We start from the raw sequence: 21,532 nt of genomic DNA on the forward strand, positions 1-21,532 counted from the left end.
TGTGGTGATCCTTACGGGCCTTCCCATCAGGCCAGTGCAGTTCTTATCCCTGCTGTACGGATGATAAGGCTTAAAGAGGAAAAGAACTGGATCAAAGCCACTCAGTAGGTGGTGGGGCCAGAGCCACTGCCCTGTGCACAGTGCGGTCCCACCCTCCAACAATTCTTGTGTGTTCCAGAGAGAGGAATGAGATGGCTCCTGACTGGGGACCTCAGGAGAGAGCCCTGCAAGATTGCCCCTACCTCAATCCAGCTGTAGGTGCTTCAGGGTCTAGGGAGGCCATGGCAATTCCATGATAGCTCCCCAGGGAGAGTGAAATGTGCCTCCATGTCGGCGCTGCTGTCCCACACGCCACTCGTACTGGCGAGATTTCCGCCTGCAATTATTTCTGCGTTTACTGAGTATCTAATGAGTGCCAGAGGCAGCGGGGGATGCCACATGAACAGGAAGAAGACAAGAGCCGTGGCTGTTTATTCAGCTATTTTTACATGATGTCTGGAGGGCTGACCCCCATTTCACTGAGAAAACAGGCTCAGTCAGCTGCAGCCTGAGGCTACACAGCTGAGAGCTGGTCCAGCGGTCAGGAGGCAAAGGCAGGAGGCTCAGATGTTTAAGATCATCCTTGGCTCCTTAGGGAGCTTGAGGCCTGCTGGACAGAGGGGTGGGTGGGTGCTGAGGTAGCCGAATTTCTCTAGACAGGTTTGCTAGGCTTCTGGAAGACACTGAGCCTCAAAGGAAACCAGCATTTTCAGAGCCCCCACCAGGTGCCAGGCACCACACATCTCTATACGTCACCTCAGTGAATCTCAGCGACCACACAGAATATGCGCCACTGTTAACTCAATTTACCAGAAAAGGAAGCTGAGCCGCAGCGATGCTGTATAACAGGTTCAAGAACACACAGCGGTGGAGCTTGTATTTGAACTCGGGTCTATCTGATTTTATGCCCAGTGGTCTCTCTGCCCTGTGGTCATCTCTCCCATAAGGTTAGTAGTGTTCATCTCCGATGGGGAGACTCCTGTGGTGAATTGTGAAGACGGAAAGACAGTCTAAGCGATATTTTCTGTGGAGCCCAGCAGAGGGCGCCTCTTCCACAGCCACACTCAAAGCTTTCCTCTTTAGGGGCCACTTAGGAGTCTCAGAGCAGCGTGGGAGCCCAACGCATGTGCATTCCATTCTCTTTGAACTTTTCCTTTGGATGATCCCCTTCCTAAATCCCAGGGGACCCATCGACATGAGAACATCCTGCTATGGATGGGGGAAACTGAGGCTGGAAGATGCAAGAAACCTTGCCAGGTGGGTGCCAGATGTCCTAGAGAGTAAGATCTGCTGCTCTCACATGTGCCTGCCCCAGCTGCAAGATGTTATACCCAGGATTTGAGGGTTTCAGAGAGCCTAATAAGGTTCACATTTGAAGCCTTCCGGAACCTTGGCTCAGTTCCTTCAGCTGTTTCCTGACTGAGTGTGTGTGTGTGTGTGTGTGTGTGTGTGTGTGTGTGTGTGTGTGTGTGGTGGGGGTGGACAATGGTGGCTCGCAGATCTACTGCAGTTACCTGTGCTGGTGTGATGGCGCTCAGCTAAGAGCAGCGCATCCCAAGGAAGCAGAACCTAGGCTAGTGTTGGGAAGACACCTGCCTCTGGAAGCTCAGAGTGAGACCAGAGTGGCAGGCATGCCTGTCAGTGAGTTACCTGCCCTCAGGAAGACCTGCTTGTGAGTCTTCCAGGCAGCCTCCCAATCGCAGTCTCTAAAGGGGCCAACCCAGAACCTCCAGGTTCCCACAGTTAGGGAGGGGACCTGTCCAGGGTCACAGTGTCAACAGCTTTTAGCCTAGTTCTCTAGCTGCCTTTGGGCTCCAGGAGAGTGGCCTTGTGGCTGAGGATCAGGAAGCTAGGAAGCCTGCTTCCCCGTGTGCTCAACTGTCAAGGAGTCGTTTTGTCCCTCAGGGCCCACAGGTCCCGTTTTCTTCCCTCTCATTGGTAGGAATATGAAGGCAATAAGGTGGAACACACCTTTAATCCCAGCACTTGGAAAGCAGAGGCAGGAGGATCTCTGTGAGTTCGAGGCCAGCCTGGTCTACAGAGTGAGTTCCATGACAGCCAGGGCTACACAGAGAAACCCTGTCTCGAAACCCCACCCCCCAAAAGGTATCATAAAAGGCTACAAATTACAGGACATTGACCATGATGTAGCCAGAGCAGGACTTGGCCTCCTCCTTAAAAATCTCATTTAACAGGGCTGGAGAGATGGCTCAGAGGTTAAAAGCACTGACTTAGTCTCCTAAGTAGTTAGTAGTATAGGGCTGCACACTAGTCCAGTCTGGTCTTTTATTAGCTCTTGTAGAACAGGCTGGCCTCGAACTCACAGAGATCTGCCTGCCTCTGCCTCCTGAGTGCTGGGATTAAAGGCGTGCGCCACCACTGCCCAGCCCCAGACTGGTCTTGAACACTTGGTGATCTCAAAGGTTTCAAATATGTGTCATGATGCTCAGTGGCTTCCTGGCCCTTGTGAAGGTAAATGGGGTCCTGTTGTTCATTTCCCCTTTACCTTCCCTGTTCTGTCACCTTGGGAAAGGACAGGTTCACACTACGCCCTCTATGCTCTGAACTCTTTTTGAATATGGGGGAAGAAGAGAGACCACTGGGACCAAAAGGGACACATGGAAGAATGAATGGGAGTGAAGATTGATCAGGCCCAGGCATGGCCCCTCACATAGACACACACACAAACACTTTCATATGAAGGTCTGGGTTGTGGGGAGCAGAGGCAGCTGTCTTTATTGATGGCCATGGGTTCGCTGGCTTCACTCAAAGGACACACACTTGATCTTGAAGTCGCCATCTGCTGCCATGTAGTTGATAGCCTCCATGTTGAGGCGGTTGGGGAACTTGAACTCATGCCCATCTGGCAGCTTGATGGTCAGGTCAGCCTGTTCAAAGGTGATGCACACCTGGTGGGTAGAGAAGACCAATGAGTGACACCCAGGAGCATCTCAGAGCCTGGATGACAGCTCCTATAGAGGTGAGTCCCTGTGCAGGTTCCGAATGGGAGGACATTGGTAATCATATAGTCAGGCAGGGCCAGCCTGTCTCTGAACACTAAAGCCAGCACTGTCCAGCCCACCCAGGGCCCCCGCTCGGCTCCAGTCCTGCTCACCTCTACAATGCTTCCAGGCTGGAAGGGGAAGGCAGGCTCCCGCTGCTCGGTTCCCCAGGCTCCGCCATCCTTGCTGTTGCACACGATAGTGTTGGCATCCCCGTAGGCGTCGAAGCGGGGGTTGAAGTGCAGGCACAGGTTGTTGCTGTCCTTCCCCAGGTTCAGCACAAAGCTAGGGAGTGACAGGTAGGCTTGAGGCCATGTTGGCTAGCTCTAGACCCAAAGCTCACCAAGAAAACATTAATGCACCTTGATCAAACTCGGTCAACAGGAAGACCAGGAACATGGACTCTAATTCTAAGCCTTCCAGAATCTTGGCTCAGTTCCTTCAGCTATTTCAAGAAAAAGACTGAGCCCCACAGGGGCCCCACTCGCTGCGTGAGTTGAGCTAGACCCTGTCATTCCTCTCTGAGCCACAGTTTTTTCCTATCTGTACAATGCAGGGGCTGCCCTGAAGGAATCTCTCTCCCGGATATTGATTAGTGTCAGCCCCTTTAGTCAAGGGGATATGAGGGGGTGGGCTGTGTGACTCTAGGTGCAGTCCTGTCTGTCTTGTGTATCTCTGAGTCACTGCTCAGGACACACGCCACAGATGCTCCATCATTGTGGAGTAAAAGAGTAAATAATAAGCCAGGTGGTGGTGGTGCAGGCCTTTAATCCCAGCACTCGGGAGGCAGAGACTGGTGGGTCTCTGTGAGTTCGAGGCCAGCCTGGTCTACAAGAGGTAGTTCCAGGACTGCTAGGGCGGTTACACGGAGAAACTCTGTCTTGAAAAACCACAAAAAAAAAAAGGAGTAAATAATAATATGGGATTTGATTTGTTGCATGGGGACTGGTAGCAGTACTTGCCACCAAGGTCTGGTTTCAGGAAGAAAGAGGAAAGAGGGCCGAGGAACTCACTACAGTCAGCCAGCTGCCTTGATAAATCTGGCCCGTGGCTTTCTCTATACCACAACTTGCCTTCTGGCTTTATTAGGAATGGCAGGCTCCTCCGGGTGTGGAGTGTGGCGCTGCACACTTTCAATCCCAGCACTGGGGAAACAGAGGCATGTGGGTCTCCGTGGAAACTAGCCTGGTAGACATTGTTAAGTTCCGTGCTAGCCAGGGCTACATAGTGAGACCCTGTCTCCCCAGAAAAAAAGAAAAGCCAAGGCTTCCTGAACTTGGGTGACTGGTCCAAGGTCACATGGCTGCCGAGAAATAGGCGGCTGTACGAATGAGAGAGAAGCATTGAAAGAAAAGACCGAGCCACGGAGACACCCCTCACCCCCACCCCACCCCCGCAGTCAGCAGGCACGTGGGTGACCCCTCCCTCATTGCCACGCCCCACATTACCCACCCCAGGCGGAAGGGGAGGGAGTAAGCAGAAAGAAGCTGTGGAGGCAGCAGCTGGTTTAGTTTAAGAAACTCCAACCCACCCAGAGAGAGAGGGGCGGGAGGGAAAGGGAGACCACGGTGAGGTCGATCAGAGCCAGCGAGGAAGTGACTCACCCAGAAAACGCAGCCTCTGCAGCTGGCCGTTAACCCCCTGCGGGCGGGCAGGGGCGAAGCGGCTCTGGCCGGCCACGCCCATCCCTAGCCCCGGGACCCAAGGCCTGAGAACCGCGCCCCTGCCACTGCCACCCCGTGCTCCATTCTCACCTCTTGGCGTCGGGGGCCACCTCGCCCCGAACTCTGAGACACTCTCCAGGTTTGAGGTTCAGATTGCTTGCGACCAGACCCTGTGTAGACAAGACCACCCAGCTGCATTTAGGGCCGAGTTAGGACGTGGTCTGAACGACCTGCAATAGCCTGGGCCTGGGTTGTGGGCGTGGGGTCACCCCACTCTCATGTCCTGACTAGCTCTAGAAGTCTAAGGGTGGGGTGGGATGGACAGGACAAGGTGTAAGTTCTAGTCTTGATTGTCCCTGTGGTTAGGGACAGTCCCCATTCCCTAGGGTATGCTAGTTTGAAACTTATGGCTGTCCTACGTACAGGACAGAGCATAGAAGATTCACCCATCATCAGGTTGGAGACTTGTTTTTTTTTTACTTAGAATGAAGGGGAAGATGGGGTGTGACCTCTTAAGTCCTCATTTAGCTGAATAGAAATGTCGGTGGCTCCTCCGGGATAGAGAGAAAGCAGCCTGGACCTTTCTCTAGTTCCTGTCATCTGCCAGAAACGCACAGCCGCGTGGAGAAGCTGAGGCACAGGGCCGCTGGGCAGGACAGTGAGCCAGCGAGCTAGAGGAGAGCCCAGCAGATAAATCTGGGCATTGCTGGGCACCTGGGTGGGTAGACAGAAGTTAATTTGTCTGAGGGGTTTCTTTGGCATTTGAACCCTCTCCCTGAGGGCTTATGGAGGATTCGGGCCTCAATCTATATCTGTCTATTTGTGCAAATGCACGCCGCCACCTGACCGGCAACCAGGAACAGCCTCAGCCTGGCTTGCAACTATTCTAGGGCCCAGGAGGTTTTCTGGAGCAGAGGGTGATCTACTGGGCCCTGGCTCTGTCTGTGACTGGGGACAGCTGCGGCGTGTGTGTGTGTGTGTGTGTGTGTGTGTGTGTGTGTGTGTGTGTGTGTCGGAAGCCTCTAGAGTAGAGGGAAGCAGTGTGAAGCCTTGGCCAACATGTCCCCCTGCCTTCCCCCTCCCCAGGTGGCCACACCCTTCCCACTCCCACTTCTCAGAAAACTGCAAAGTGGCAGTTTGGGACCTTGCAAGACATAAGTATGCTGCCGGAACTCGGAGAAACCCAGAATACTCTTTAGCCACAGAGGCTTAAGGTTTTAGGGGGAACTGACACCCACCCCCATTTTACAGATGTAGCTACTGAGGGTCAGAGAAAACACCTGTCCAAGGCCGCACAGCTGGGCCTAGAAGCAGCTCCGAAACTGGCCACTCTCCCATGCCCAATCTGAGTCTGCTCAATCCCCTAGACCTTGCAGTGGAGGGTCTCGCACTCACACAGGCCATGACTGAAGGAAGAGAAGATTCCGGCGATCTGCTACACCAGCTGTCTGAAGACTCCACCCGAGTGACCGGGCCCCAAGCCCTCTCCGACCCTTTTAACTGGACCAGACCCAGTGAGTCCCGCCCCCCCGGTAGGTTAAGCCAATTGAATGTCAGGACAGGGATGGGGGGGCACCAGAGGTGGAGTCAATTGATTATAAAGCCAGTTTTAGAGCAGAGGTGACCAGTCAGAGAGGAGAGCGCCCTTTCCTCAGTCCCTCCCTCAGGGTCCAAGCGCCGCCCCTTATTCTTCCCCATCCCTCTCCCCCACTAAAAAAAGATTTGTGCTGTGGCAGAGATTGGGGGAGCCAGTGGAAAATAGTTTGAGGATGAGTTAGGCGCAAGAGTTGGCGGGAAGGGGCCTGGGGCCAGCAGGCAGAGAGCCCCTGGGGCCCAGCGCAGCGGGTGGGGGTCTGCAGGGAATTAGAGCTGTGCTAGAAGAAGCTGCCCGCTGGCAGACCGGGGTGTGGCTTCGGCTGTGGCTCTGGCTTTGGGCCTCTGTGGAGGGCTGAGAAGGACTACAAAGGCCAGGCCCCACCCGGGCTTTCCCCGGAAGAAGCAGACTGTGGCTACGGCTCAGCGCCGCTGCTCACTAGGGCTAAAGAAAGACTGGGCTGGGCGCCAGGCCTGACGCTGGTGTCCTTGGCTCATACCCTGGACTTCAGCCCACTGCAGGGCCTGCAGAGAGTTCTGAGTGGCCTGACTCTGACATCCCTGGGCCTGAGAGGCAGTCTAGGGAGAGCCGACTTTACACCCTTGGCCTCATTCTCCCTTTTGGATACCAGACATGGCCATCCATTTAGCGGATATTTTCCTGAGCACCAACTATGTGTCTAGCCCTGGGCTGGCCTCGCAGGATCCATAGGTGAGCCGCTCCCAGGCCCTGCTCTCAGGACCCTCGGTTTGGCTAGAAGTCTAATCTAATGGGAAGGCACAGACACCAGTGGTGGTGGTGGTGGGGGGAGATTGTGGGATGTAAAGCAGGGTATTTAAGGACCCAGCATTCCGAGTGGGCAAAGACTTTGCTCCGTCTGGGGAGCAGGTCGGTGAGTGTGTAGGAGAGAGAATCATGAAGGGCCTTGTGGGCCAGGTGAAGGGTTTCATTGTCATTTCTCCTGAGGGTCCTAGGTAGCTTCAGATAGTGATGGAGTGAGGTGTGACTTTGGGAGGGTCATGAGCAGAGCACAGGGTTAAGTGGTAAAACAGGCACTTCGAAGCTGCTCTTGCTGAAAAGCCTGGACCCCAGAAGCCTACGGACAGGATGAGTCTGCCCGATCTGTGTTGTCTCATGCCGCCTCCTTTACTTTGGCTGGGACTTCTGCTTGACTCAGCCTTCCCGACCCTACCTCAGCCTCCTCCCAAGCTGAAGGCACGGAGACAAGTCACTGTCTCAAATCTGCAGTCCCCTTGGATTCTGGAAAGAGCAAAGTCTTTCAGGACAGCCTCCCCCTCACGTGAGGGCAACTGCTCCTAAGGTGAGCCTGCACACCCGAAGCAGGAGTGGCCTCTCCTGAGAACCTGCCTGTCCCCTTACACAATGGGACTTCTTTGAACCACCCTGCAGGGCCCGTCTGCTCAAGTAGGCATACCTCCTGCTACCTGCCCCAGTTCTTCCAATATGTAAGGTTAAAACGCATGATGGCTCATGCCTGTAATACCACTTGGGAGGCTGAGGCAGTAGGTTTAGGAAATTAAGTTTAAATTTAGGTTTAGGAATTCAAGGCCACCATCAGCTACGTGAAACTCTGGCTCAAAAAAAAAAAAAAAAAAAAAAAAAGAAGAAGAAGAAAAAAAACCAGCTAGCTGGGTAGTGGTGACACACACCTTTAATTCAACTCTTAGCAGGCAAGTCTCTGTGAGCTCGAGGTCAGCCTGGTTTGCAGAGCAAGCTCCCAGGACAGGTGGGACTACACAGAGAAACCCTGTCTCAAAAGAAAAAAAAAAAGTAAATGAAACATTAACAGTTAATACAGCAGCAACAACTGACCCCCCCGCAAGAAACCAACACACATTGGCATCCTAAAAACAGATTTGGGGTTACTGGATCCCTTGATCCCCTTCCCAGTGTGGCCACATTGAATAAATCTGTGTTTTTTTTACCCATTATCCTCTTAGCCTCTTTTGAGAGTCGGATGCAGCACAGCCTGGTCTCGAACTTGCTTTGCCAAAGAGGACCTTAAATCTGATCCTCCTATTCTTGCCTCCTAAGGACTGGTATTACAGGCCTGTAACCTCATGCCTGGTCTATGTCTTGTTGGGGATTGAACCCAGGCCTTTGTATGTGTTAAGCAAGCAGTCTACCAAACTACTTAACTCTTTAATTGACGTAGAGGCCAAGCCCCGCCTGGGGGCTCCCAGAGCTCACTCTCAGACCCTAAAATCTCTCTGGTTAGTTAGAGGGGTTCTCAGTTCACACTGGGGAATAGGTGGGGAGAGCATCGGGAGTACAGGGAGTCCATGTTGCCGTTCCCCTTTTGAAGCCACCATCTTGGAAGAGGGATGCAGATGTGGAACCCTGAGTCATGCTGGAGGTCAGACCAACAATCCACCTTGCCCTCCCAGGCTCACCTCTGGCTCCTTCTTCCAGGAGAGGGAAGCCCAAGGGGCACAAAGCGAGATACTGTTAGATCTGGTGAGGCTGGGCTGCCTCATCAGTCCCCAGCCCAACCCTCGGAGGGGGGGCCTCCGTAGACTTCAGGCACTGGGAGGGACTCTCAGGGCCCCGCCCAGGTCTTCCACTCTTCCCAGTGTGTGCCCCTCTGCCATGTCAAGAACAGGACACACCAGGCACAGTTCCAGGTAGAGGACCAGAGATGAGGCAGGCAATCGCCAGGCCGACCCAGGTGCTGGGAGCTCAGGGCTCCGGGAGCTATCCCTGCCAGGTCATGGCCTGAAAGGAAGGACCCGCACCAGGAAGTGTCTGGGGGGTGGGTGGTCTCTGTAGGTGCTGTCTGCACAGGCTGACCATGGAGGAACACGATATGAGGGTCCCCATATCTGTCTGCTGACTGGGGCTGGAGACTCAGGTTCTGCTTCTAGTCCTGCTTATTCAGTGTCTCCGCTTGTGACTGCCTGTGTGAAGCCCTGCTTTCCTGCCTGAGGGTAATGTAGGGGTAGGGCAGGACTCAGGTCATAGGTGATCTTTTTTTCAGTGGAGCTCATAGGGGTTTTGGGACAATCTCACTCAGTAGCCCAGGCTTGTCTGGATTGGAAGCAGTCCTGCCTGGGATAACGGGTGTGAGTCACTATGCCTAGCTGAGCTTAGTTTTTATTGTCCCCCTCTTCCAAGGTTACCTTTCCTTGGGGTCTGCCAGAGCCTCACCCACCCGGGTTGTAGTGTGGGTTTGCCAGATGCTAAAATCTCTTGTAACTTTTAAGGCTTTTAAATCTCTTGTGGCTTTTAAGGTAGGGTGGATAGAGATAAAGTCCCCTCTGTGCCTTCCCCGAAGTCTTCAGGGCTTCCTGATAGTGACACCCAGGGCACCCACTTATCTGTCAGACTCAATGCCCGGCGCCTGGCTTTCATAGCCTATGTCATCTGAGCAGATCTTCTCTGTAGTGTCTGCCCACCTGGCAAACGTCTGCCCAGGGAAGAGCAGCTGTGCCCAGACCCCAAGCAGAGGCGGGAGGAGCAAGCAGGGAAGAGCAAGGAGTGGGGTGCTGTAGCCCAGGGCCTTGGCTATCCTCAATAACGTTCCAATCCTGGAAGGTAGCAAGGATGCCGACCATTCCTGGCTGAGTTGAGGATTGCAGGTATTGAGTTTGAATGTTTTCTCCTCCTCCTTTCCCTAGGCCAAAAGCCCAGCCCTGGGGATTCTCCCTCAGGTTAAGTCCCGTAACAGCCAGCCTAGCCCTCAAATCTGGGCTTAGCTTGTCTTTACAGACCCTAGCCAGCAGGGCCCTTCCCTCCTCCTCAGCCCTGACACAGTCCGTACCTCCTTCAGTCAGCGCTGGCAGCAAGCCATGGAGCACACGGGTACCATCCACGGCACCCACCAAGCTGGCTCCCACATGGAGTCCTTGAAGTCAGAGTGGGGGGGACCCCAGAGATGCTGCGCCTGACCTGCTCCCCCACATCTTATACTGCAGGTTAAGCATGTGGAAACTAGAGAGGGAGGGCGTTTGGCTCTGCTCTCACAGGGAGCTGGGGCTGAGAAAACAGCGTGGACCTGGGAACTTCGACTTTAAAAGCTGCTTCATGAAGGTGTGTGTGGAGGGTGTCTCCACCTCTGCTAGCTTGTGCTGGTACCCCCCCCCCCGCCACCTACACACACACTGCACTCACTCCCTTGCTACTGCCCACTGTTTCACCTTTCCAGGCTGCTACCTTCTCATCCACGTAGTCACCTAGGGTCCCTGAGGTCCGTCCCCTTCTGATCACGAGCCCCAACCTCCAGGGCTCAGGCCTAAGCCTTCTATATGCTTTAGCATATTGCTTTGAAATGACTGTATACGTTAACTTTTCTCATGGCTCTGACAAAGGCATCTTCAGGGAGGATGGTCTGACTCATGGTTGAAGTTACCGTCCATCATATGAAGAAAGGCATGGTGGGGGAGTGGAGGCAGCCAGTCCCGTGGTGTCTGCACTTCAGAAGAGAGAGAGAACTGATGTTCACCTCACTGTCTCCTTCCTTCCTAGCCCATACGATGGTGCGGGATGGGACTTGCTTCATCAGTTAAGACTTCTCTTGAAACGTCCTCACAGGTGTGCCCAGAGATGTGTCGCCTAGGTGCTTTTAAGTCTAGTCGGCAGGGAAAATGAACCGGTACAATCCATTTCTTGTCAACCTGATACTCAAATGCTTCAATACACAACCTCTGGGCCCCAAAGTCTCAAATTTATCTCTTATCACAAAAAGCATTTAGTCCATCTCTAAAAGCCCAAACAGTTCTAACACTGTTTGAAAGCCCAAAGTCCAAAACCTCTCCTGAGACTCAAGGCAATCTTAGCCATGAACTCAGAAAAACTGGAAAACAAGCCGCTTCCAGTATACAATTCTAAACATTCCCATCCCCAAAGGGAAGAATGGGATCAGATGCAAACAAGTCTGAGACCCATCAGAGAAAATACCAGCCCTGGAGCTTCATGCCTGGCATCTGGTGCTCTTAGCGGTATCACCTGGGCTCTCACGTCCTTTAGCAGCCCCACCCCGTCCAATTCTGTGACCTACAGCACATGGGGAAACTCTTTGGGGCCCTACAGACCGGTTAGCGCGAGCCTCGCTTTCATAGCTTCCAGTGATCATGGCCTCTTAGGGCCTCCGACTCCAAGCCTGCTGCGCGTTGCGTTGCCTGGCAGTTTTATGGAGCCTCCATGACCTGGCGACCCGCAGTTTGTATGTTTGTAAGGCTAGCACCATGCAGATGCTCCAAGGTTCTGCTGACAGCCTGCTGCATGATTCTCTGGGCCCCTTGATCATAAGTGCAGTGTGTTTTGTGTGTCCTGGTGGGTGGGCCTAGAAAACCTTTCCCTAGGGGTGGTGTTTAAGCAGGGGATCCCTCCAGCAGTTTCAGTTGGGCTGCTTTCAAGGTCCCTCCCTCCCTCCCCCTCCCCCACAAGGCTTCTCTGTGTAGCCTTGGCTGTCCTGGAACTCCCTCTTAGACCAGGCTGGTCTCTGTGCCTCCTGGGTGCCGGGACTAAAAGCCTGGCCGCCACTACCTGGTTCAAGACATCATTTTTATAAGTTGAGTCTCTTTCAGAGGTTGTAGTCTTGCTGTCAAGAGATCTTTCTCTTGTCACACACAGCTTCTCTGTCATGGCACTAATATTTTTTAACCATCACAACTGTTTTCCCCGTACCCAGCTTCTCTGCAACTTTCTGTGCTTTCACTTTAGACCCAAGCACAGTGAAGCCACAACCATGCCACAACTTGGATGTTGTGCTGTCCTGAAAATTCTAAACAAAATCATCCATTGCTTTTGAATACAGCCTCTTACAACTTTTCAGGACATATGGCTAAGTTCTTGGCTAGAACACTAACGGCCTTTAGCTCAGTTCCTGACGGAGTCCACATCCCCCTATAAGACCTTATGAGCATGGTATTTACTATTCATCTTTCTCTTTGTATTTCGGTCTTCAAAGGACCAGAATGGTCCATTAAGCTGTTTATAGCATTTGAGCTTCTCTAGCCAGCAGCTCCAGACTCTTCCACATTCCCCCCATAAACCAGTTCAGGTCAATGAACCCCATGTGCAGGCTTCTCACAACAGGAGCGCCACCTCCAACAAAGATTTTTCTGTGCCGATTCTAGCTGCTATGACTACATGGTTAAATGGAGGAAGGAAGGGTGTGCTTTGGCCCATGGCTGGAAAAGAAACGGTCCGGTCCATCATGGTAAAGACATGGTGGCAGAAGTGTGAGGCAGCTGGTCACATTGTTTGCTATCAGCAAGCAGAAAGAATGAATGCTGGGCTCAGCTCTCGTTCTTCTTTCCTTTTCTTCAGTCTGGGTCTCCAGCCTGTGGAATGGTGCTGCCCACATTCAGGGTTGATTTTCCTTTAGTTAAACATCTGGACAGGCATACACATCCTCCAAGCTGTGTCTTCCTCCCAGTACCCACGTGGTGGCTCTCAACTGCCTGTAACTCCAGTTCCAGGGAGCCTGATACCTTTTTCTCACCTCTACGAGCACTAGGCACATCACACACAATATATACACACAAGCAAAATGCCTACAAACTTGTCTCCCCCAACCCCCAGACAGGATTCCTCTGTATAATAGCCTTGGCTGTCCTGGAACTCCCTCTCAAGTGCTGGGGTTAAACACACGTAAAAAGCAAAATTACTGCAATGCTGAAATTGTTTACTGTATTCAAACACAATGGAATAGTACTGGACTAGTCTCAAACCTTCCATTACATTTCAAAGTGGCATTACAGGTTAGGCTTTTCTTTCTCTGAATTTCCAAGTACTCCTAGGGGTGAGTCAGCCCACTGGCTCCTGAGGGCCAACCAGTAGCTTTTCTTTCGTCCCTAAACAGTATGTAAACAAAAGGATAAAGGAGTTCTTATTTCCCTCACATGCTGCGTCTTCACGTGTTCTACATCACTCTCCTATTGCGCTCTATTTAGCTTCAAAGATGTTACTTTTTTAAAAAATGTTATCTGTCGGAGGGCAGAACAGGGTGTCAGATCCTGTGTTGCTGGAGTTACAGGTGGCTTTGAGTTGCCAATACGAGTGCAGGAACAGCCGGTGCTCTTAACTGTGCCATCTCTCCAGCTGTTTTCTTGCGCCCCCCCCCCCCAACAAGGTCCTGCACTTTGCCTGAAAAGTTAAAAGCTCTAAATCCCTGCACAGTGCCCTGAGGAATGCTGGTATCATGTGCGGTGTGTAAAATGTATCATTTATGGAAGATAGAGAAGCAAATGGATTGTGGATTCAGAGCGTCTGTTCTGATAAATTGCAGTGATAGAAGGGCTGAAGGCTGTAGAGCGGGGAGAGGGAGTCAGGAATGAGTCATCCTTTAAAGAAATTGCAGTCTGACAGATTTTTAAGGAGTACATAATGCTAAATTATCTAAAAGCTAAGAAGGGGGATGGCAGGACAACCCGAGGGTGGTGACTTCATCCAGTGCCCTCTTGTTCCTACGCTCTCCAGAGGGTGCTGCGGCCTTCTGCGCAAACATCAATCTAGCTCAAAGCCAAGATCAGCTGTCCACCCTGGTCTGAGTTGACATCACATTTCTTCTTTATGGTGCTGGTACCCGAGGCCTTTGATTTCCCAGAGCAACATCCCTGCCCTCAGCATCGCATACCTGCTATTTCCTAAGAGCAATGCAAGCACTGAGCTCTGTGTATGCACATGTGTGTGGAGGTCAGAGACCTTCCGGTATCACCCCTCCAGCAACATGCACTTTGCTTTTTGAGACAGGCTCTCACTATCCTGCAGTAGTCTATACTGGTAGTATAGCCACGAGGTCTACAGTGGTTGGCCAATGAGCCCCAAGGATCCACCTGTTTCCACCTCCCAACACTGGGCATTAAAGGGCTTAAACAAATGGACACGTAAGGTCTCAGAGTTGCTAAAAGTCAAAGTACATCTGTGTTGAGAACACAAAAGTGGGAGGTTGTTGGTACTTCAGGGAGGCAGGCTCGGGCAGGACTCCCCACTGCACAGACTGGGGTACAGACACTCCCACTTACATTTTATTAAGTTCAAGGACTGGTTACAACAACGGTGGAGGTGGTGGGAAGGTCCCACCCTGCCCCCATCTTCACTGGCACACAATAAATAAATAAATAAACAAACAAATAGCTGGGAATGAGCAGCTAGAGGTGGCACAGCAAACACTGACTTCAAGGGGCGGGACACAGGGCCCCTTCCAAGCTGTGGCGACCATCAATACTGGACGGTACTACGGTGGGAACCTCTCCATCCCACCAGGGTCACAGAGGGCCCACGGGTCAGTTCCTGGAGGAGGCTGACTTTCAAGTTGCTCTTTTTGAAATGAGGTCTTACTCTGTAACCCAGGCCACCAAACTCAGAGCAATCCTTCTGCCTCAGCCTCCCAAGTGCTGTAAGTACAGGCATTCATCATCCTGTCCTGCTAGGACCTGGTCTCCTGGCTGATCCAGTCAGCCCAGGATTATCAAAAAGTCACTGTGTCACGGACTTGTAGATTGTTCTATTTGGGATCTAAGAGGCCAGTGGATCATCGTTGTCCTGATGGACATCCAGAGATCAATGTCACTTAGCCTTCCGACTGGTGCTCTGGGGCTCCAGGATATGCAAGGTGATCTTTAAGCTCCTACTTGGTCCACTGAGGGCCCACTGTGACATACTAGTCACTACTGGTGGCTTTCCTTCCATAGGCCTGTTCAGGCCAGGAGTATCTGGAGTTCCCTACACTTCTGATTGGTCAACAAAGACCTAAGGACAGAGCATTACAGCTCCCGGAGAAGGGAAGGAGTTTAATTAAGTACTCAGGGTTGGAGAAATTTTTCATTTGGCTTTGAGGCCCATATATATATAGTTCAAGAAGGGTAGGTGACAGGGCAGGAAATAAGGCTACCTGGTGGGGTCAGGCCAGGGTGAACCTTCAAAATGTGGAGGGACAGCTTCTGAACAGCAGAGTGTCCAGCCACTGCTGGGAGGGGTATGAGGGCCCACAAACCTTCCTGGATTCCAGCTTCCCTTTACCAGGGTAGACACCTGGGCCAGATAGCTTATGTTGCCGAGTGTGACTCATGGCCTGCAGCCTCCATCTATGGGAGCGGGGAATGGGGAAGGTGGGTTCAGTCCTCTAGCCCCTCCATCAAGTCTGCAATGCTCTCCACGTAGTAGTGAGGCACAAGGTCATGCTGACCAGCTGCCAGGTAAGCCTGGGCTTCTTCGAGGCGTGAGACCCCTGTGAGTGTGAGCACGGTGGTCATGCCACAGCAGTGGCCAAAGAGGATGTCGGTCTCCAGGCGGTCACCCACCATCAGTGTGCGGGTGGGGTCCACACTGAAGTCTTCAGTGATGCACTGGAACATGTAGGGGCTGGGTTTGCCCACCACCAGGGCCTGGCGTCCTGAGGCTGTCTCCACTGCTGCAGCCAGGCTTCCGGTACCTGCAGGGAGGGAACACTTGGTCAGCAGGAGGGCAGCAGCTGAGCCTGACGTAAAGGCTGGGTGCGGCCTGTGTCAGACACCTGAATTCAGAATCCATCACCACTGCTCTGGGTACGCTATGTGCTTAGTCTCTCCGTCTAACATGAAGGTTGCAATGGCCGCCCTCTCCTGTGTACACTTTAAGCCTATGTGTGAACAGGCCTATCCCATCAGTTCTGCCTGACAGCTGTGTGTTTGGGGGCAAGCCCTTCAGCCTCCCTTGACTTTCTCTGAACTATGGTAAGATGGGAATCAAGTAACACTTCCCCTAAAGGGATGCCGTGGGCCTCACAGGGAGGCACTTTGTAAACAGATAAGCATTTAGAGAGCCGTGGCGGTTACTGCTCTGAGAAGCCACGATCCTGGCATGGAAAGTTGGCACAGCCCGTCTGGAATGCAGCAAGGCACAGAAACGTTCACACCTCTGACCCAGTCAACCTTGCAGGGGAAAATGATCCCCTAGGGAAAATTCCAGCTGGAGACAAAAAGCTACACGCTTGAAGATGTCTGCGACCACAGTGACCATGGGAAGAAACCAAAGCCGGGGAAGGAGTCTGACAATGGGAGGTCTGTTTAGAAAAGCAGTCCTGGTACTCGCACCATCCTGGTGACACGAGCTTGCTATCCCTGCCCACAGGCATGTCCTCGTGCTAGAACACCCTGCCTTTACACCAACAGCCGTAAGTAAACAAAGAGAAGCACCGCCACTTACTCAGTGTACCCCTGAAAGCCCATTTCACGGACAAGAAAGCTGTGACATTAAACCTGCCCTGAGGGCCGGGTGGTGGTGGCACACACCTTTAATCCCAGCACTTGGGAGGCAGAGGCAGGGGGATATCTGAGTTTGAGGCAAGCTTGGTCTACAGAATGAGCTCCAGGGCAGCAAGGGCTACACAGAGAAAACCTATCTCAAACCCTTACCCACTCCCCAAAAAAGGGAAAGAAAAGAACTGACCAGAGCTGAGCTTTCTCAGTGTGGTGGTTTGGATGAGATTACCCCTCACAGTCTGGGTCACCTGAACTTGCTCTTCAGGTGGCTGTGTCTGGACAGTTTCAGAGATGGGCTGGCTCTGCAGCTTCCCACCATCTCCAGGGTATGCACTCAACTTCCTGTTTGCAGTTTAAGATGTGAGCTTTCAACCTGCTGTCCTAGCCACCAAGCCTGTCACCTCTGGAACTACAGACCCAAGGAAACCCTTTCTCCTGTAAGCTGCCTTGGTCACGGTGTCTCACACAGCGACAGAAAAGGACCTAACATACTCGGGAGCAGCACACTTGCATTCCGGAGCCTGAGGCAGGAGCTCAGTGAGAGGCTACACTGGGCTACAGACACAGCGAGACCCTGTCTCAAAAACAAAACAAAAGAATTATTTACAATAGAGTATCTTCTGAAAACTTGCGACCTCCACTAATTTTGCTGTGTTCTTGAGGTGACTGTGGCAACTGGCATACCAGTCAACAAAGGAGTGCTTCTACCAGATATCATTCTAGGGATATAAATCAAGGCCCTCCCCGTGATTAGAATCTCTTACTTGACCTCAGCCTGACCCCAAACACTCAGGGCCTCCTCTCACTACTCTCATGGATACATCACTGCACTCCGCCAGCCTCAGAGAGTTGGGTAGGGACAGCAAGAGTCACAGCCCCAAGGCCTTCAGACAAGGAGTTGCCCCAGCCATCAGATTAGGGCACAAGTAGAGAAAAGAATCAGGCACCCGCTTTACATGTGTCCACCACCATCCCAGTCCCTGGTTAGAGATTCCTTCTAGAATGGGAGACTTCCGTGAGTCACCCTCAGATGTTTTTTTTTTTTTCCAGTGCAATAGGCCCAAGCTGGCCACAGTGGCATATACTCATATTCCCACCAATCAGGAGGTTGAGGCAGGAGGATCAAGAGTTCAAAGCCAGTATGGGCAACCTTAAGATCCAGTCTTGCTGGGGGTGGTGGTTCAATACCTTTAATCCCAGTACTTGGCAGGCATGTCAGGGCTGAGACCCTGTCTCAAAACCACAAAAGTAAACAAAAAGGTTGACCCCAGCTTTGTGAGGCTGCTCTTTTCCCAGCTCCCAGGACAGAGCTGGTTCCCGTTGGTCCTCATATCTCACGTCAGTCATTCAACGAAGCTTCACTGCGTCTCCCAGCAGTCACCATGAAAGCTGGGAAAGCATCCCAGCAGGGAAGCCCATGACAATAACTCCTAACTCAAGACTGCTGTGTACAATGGCGTATTCCTGTATTTGTGGCCATTTCTATTTCCTAGCTCAAGTAAACACGCACACAATCTCATATGCCTGTGTTGATGTTTTTGCTCTTTTTTTGACTTTTTTTTAGGGGGTGCCACCCAAATAAATCATACACGTAGGCTGACTCCTTAATTTGGCTTGTTTCTCGCCAGATTTTCTTAAATTATCCTGACTCCCTTTTGCTTCCGGGCTTTTTCCTTTTCTTATTTCTATAAATGTTATTTTCACTCTTACCCTGTGGTTGGCTGGGTGGCTGACCCCTGACATCCTCCTCTCCTTGTTCTCTTGCTTCTACCCTCTTCCTTGTTTCTCCTCCTCTTTATTCTCCAAGCCTGCCAGCCCCATCCATCCCTCTCCTGCCTCGATGTTGGCCATTCAGCTCTTTATTAGGACCATCAGGTGTTTTAGACTGGCAAAGAATCACAGCTTCACAGAGTCAAACAAAGGCAGCATAACCAAAGTCACACACCTTACAATAATATTCTTCAAGAGGTCTGTGATGAGGGGGGAGAACTGGGGTGCGGTTTTAATTATTACAAAATCTGATGCCTAATGGGACATTCATTTTTCTGTTTGCATAGCGCCTCCTGCTCCTGGGTTACTAGCACACAACCAGCAGGGTTTTTGTTTTTGTCATTTTTTTTTTTTTGAAGACAGGGTTTCTCTGTGTATCTCTGGCTATTCTGGAACTAGCTCTGTAGACCAGGCTGGCCTCAAACTCAGAGATCCACCTGCGTCTGCCTCCCAAGTGCTGGGATTAAAGGCGTGCGCCATGACCACTAGTTAACACCCGTGGTTTGGAGGCTGCATCACTCACAAGTGTGGCAAATCTGTGTTAATCTGTCTCCCTCTCCAGGCAGTAGGCATGACCAGCAGGTTGGGTGAGCACAGCTAGGTAGGTATGGAGATAGAAGTCAGGAGGGGTCCAGCAGAGGCTGGGGGATAGCTCCAATATGCCTCAGGCTCCTCATACCACTTTCTGGGACCCTGGAGAAGCCCGTGCTCCACAGCCTCAACCCAAGCGGAGGGAAATCTGACTTGATGGTAGCGGGGTGGGGGAAGGGATGCTGCAGTGGTGACCTCTCTCAGATTTATAGGAAGAAGGCACATGTACTGGGTAGCAAGTAGGTCTCAGGCAGAGCCAGGAAAGGCCCTAGCATCCTTTTCAGCTACACCATCCTAACAGGATGCCAGTATCTCCTTGTGCACTGTCACCCTACCCTGCATCACGCCTCCTCCAGGAAGGCTCCCAGGTCCTCTTCACACACACCTGCCTCACTTTCGGCAATGCCACCCTGCAGAACCCCGCTGCCTCCCAGGATTTGGGATCAAGGACTATTCGGGCCAAAGGCCAACAGAGTGGAGTGGCAGATATGTCCATGCCACATCCTGGAGTACCGAATCTGTCCTTACCCTATTCATCACTACCCAAGAGTCTCTGCTGCCTCACTCCAACCCTCACTGCTCCGGCCTAGGTGCAGGGCTGAGCATCCCCAGTAACAACAGTCAGGAGTGCCCTTGGATGGACCGGTGGGGGAAAGGGGCGTTCCCAGGGCCAAGTTCAGGTTCCCCTACTCTATGCTCAGTGTGTCTGCTCTGGAAGCTCACTTCCCCTCTCTGAGCCTCGATATCTGTAACTGAGAAATGGGCCAACATTCTTATTTTTGGAGCAATCTGGAAAGGAAGAAGTAAAAACAGCATTAAGAGGCTTCAGAAAGTGATCAAAGGGCTGGCAGGCTGGCTACATGAACCTCCAGTCAGGGGCCCTGGAATGACTGGGCCCAGTGAGGAGTCCCCCTCGCACCCAGGCAGGGATGCTCCGAGGTTATGTAACTCCAGAGGGTTAACCGAGTGGGCCCAGAACTGGAAGTGAAGTCAAGTTTCACGACCCTCCAGTCTCCACATCGGCCTCCATCCTGCCTTTACACACGAGGATCCAGCTCTCCACTAGGATCATCCTCCCAGGGCGGCTCTCCAAACCCACCTGCAAAGTGGGTGGGGATTAATGACAAACCGGCCCAGGAGGCCAGTTCCAGACTAGGATCCCACCTGCAATTTCCTAAGCCAATGAGCCTCGGCTGGCTCATCTGTCAAACGGGTCCTCGGTCACTACCCTTTACGGGCGGCAGGTGCAGGAATTGTGAGACGCACGTCGGGCCCTGCACATGTCCCCGCGCCCAGCCCCACGCTCACCGGGGGTCCGGCTTCCATCGCTGAGCGGGTGCCAAGGGTCGCGATCGGTGGCTACGAGCAGGCAGTCAGGGTCGCGCAGGTGCGCGCACGCCTCGCTCAGCCTGGCGAAGGAGAAGTGCTCGTCGTAGCCCACGAGCACGGCGCGAACGCGCGAGCCGTCGTCGCCGGGGTCCCCCGCCAGGCGCAGCCCCGCGGCACGCAGCTCGGCGCGCAGCCCTTCACCACCCAGCACGAATACGGCGCCCGGCGCGTCGGGCGGCCCGGGCAGACGCTGGCACAGCAGACGCGCGGCACACAGCGCTGAGCTGAAGAGCTGCTCAGCGCGCAGGCCCGCGAAGCCCAGGCGGGCGAAGCGCTGCGCCAGCTCGGGCCGCGCGCGCCGGCTGTTGTTGCTCACGAAAAGCGTTGTCTTGCCCGCCCGTGCCAGCCGCTGCAGCAACTCAGGGGCGCCCGGCACGGTGCGCTCGCCGTTCCACAATACCCCGTCGCAGTCGAACAAGACGCCCTGCGCCTGGCCCAGCACGTCGCGCAGGGCCGCGCCGCGCAGCCGCTCGCAGCGCGCCATGCAGCCGGCTGGCCGCTCGCACGCGCGCGCCGTGCTCCCTCCGCGGCCACGGGTCAGCTCTACCAATTGGCGCGCAGGAAGGGCCGAGGGCGGGGCTACGGCCGCACGCCTCAGCCAATGGCGGCGAGAGTCTAGTCGAGGACCCGAGCCGATTCCGAAGGAGCTCGGAGAAAGGGGCGGGACATGGAGGTCCAGCCTGGTCTGGAGCGAATCGCCGCACGCTTCTCAGCCAATTAGAAGCATAGGCCAACTAGTTGCTAGGAGGAAAACAAGGCGGGGAAGAGAGACATTGCCCTCGGAACCATTGCCGCTGTGGTTCTATGCAGAGTCCCGAGAAACGTGAGGCTGTGGTGGAGCGAGGCCACAGTACCCGTGTCTTCTTAAGACTCTGGGCTCTTGGGCCAAGCCAGTGCTTCTTGGGGCCCTCTGGCTGTGCTGCAGAGTCCCCGGGGGAACTTGGTGTTTTATTTGTGTTTGTTTGTTATATATATAATGTATAAATTAGAAATGTATAATTTACATTTAGTAAGATGTATAATCTATAATGTACAGTTCGATGGCTTTAGATAAACGCTTTTCAAAACACGAATGCAGGGTCAGTGAGAGAGTTCAGTAATGTACAGTTCGATGGCTTTAGATAAACGCTTTTCAAAACACGAATGCAGGGTCAGTGAGAGAGTTCAGTAGGTTGACAGCTCCTCACGGTGGAGAGAACATACTCCTGCAAGTTTTTTGGCCTCCACATGCGCATCCACGTGTAGACACGCTCAAAATAAATTAGTGCTAAAAAATTC

The 21,532-nt window shown here is 52.9% G+C and overlaps 2 protein-coding genes and 1 long non-coding RNA gene across 3 annotated transcripts; 1 reads left to right on the top strand and 2 right to left on the bottom strand.

Annotated features, from left to right (window-relative positions):
- Positions 1–2,749: 2,749 nt before the first annotated feature.
- Lgals1 (galectin 1) lies at positions 2,750–6,255 on the bottom strand. The gene is made up of 4 exons (XM_048454810.3): positions 6,101–6,255; positions 4,796–4,875; positions 3,155–3,326; positions 2,750–2,948 (listed from the first exon to the last, which is right to left on the bottom strand). The coding sequence occupies exons 1-4, from the start codon at positions 6,107–6,109 to the stop codon at positions 2,802–2,804; spliced, it is 408 nt and encodes a 135-aa protein (XP_048310767.1). The 5' UTR covers positions 6,110–6,255; the 3' UTR covers positions 2,750–2,801.
- Positions 6,256–10,251: 3,996 nt separating this feature from the next.
- Positions 10,252–10,975, top strand: LOC146890948 (uncharacterized). Its single transcript, XR_015735567.1, has 2 exons — positions 10,252–10,349; positions 10,628–10,975. It is a non-coding gene; the product is annotated as an uncharacterized LOC146890948 (long non-coding RNA).
- A 3,293-nt stretch (positions 10,976–14,268) lies between these two features.
- Pdxp (pyridoxal phosphatase) lies at positions 14,269–20,761 on the bottom strand. The gene is made up of 2 exons (XM_048454884.3): positions 20,174–20,761; positions 14,269–15,696 (listed from the first exon to the last, which is right to left on the bottom strand). Exons 1-2 carry the CDS (start codon positions 20,736–20,738, stop codon positions 15,380–15,382), a joined length of 882 nt encoding a protein of 293 aa, XP_048310841.2. The 5' UTR covers positions 20,739–20,761; the 3' UTR covers positions 14,269–15,379.
- Between the last annotated feature and the right edge of the window lie 771 nt (positions 20,762–21,532).

This window comes from Myodes glareolus, chromosome 19 (assembly GCF_982192425.1).
Source record: "Myodes glareolus chromosome 19, mMyoGla1.1, whole genome shotgun sequence".
Lineage (NCBI taxonomy): Eukaryota > Metazoa > Chordata > Mammalia > Rodentia > Cricetidae > Myodes > Myodes glareolus.

Bases quoted from the DNA above. Each gene is read 5' to 3' on its own strand.
- Lgals1 (XM_048454810.3), bottom strand. The intron at 3,327-4,795 runs GTGAGAATGGAG...GTCACTCCCTAG, and splicing joins GTGGCCCCCGACGCCAAGAG to CTTTGTGCTGAACCTGGGGA. The intron at 2,949-3,154 runs GTGAGCAGGACT...TCTACCCACCAG, and splicing joins AGCCTGGAAGCATTGTAGAG to GTGTGCATCACCTTTGAACA.
- Pdxp (XM_048454884.3), bottom strand. From the start codon at position 20,738: ATGGCGCGCTGCGAGCGGCTGCGCGGCGCGGCCCTGCGCGACGTGCTG. The intron at 15,697-20,173 runs GTGAGCGTGGGG...CCCTCCCTGCAG, and splicing joins CGATGGAAGCCGGACCCCCG to GTACCGGAAGCCTGGCTGCA.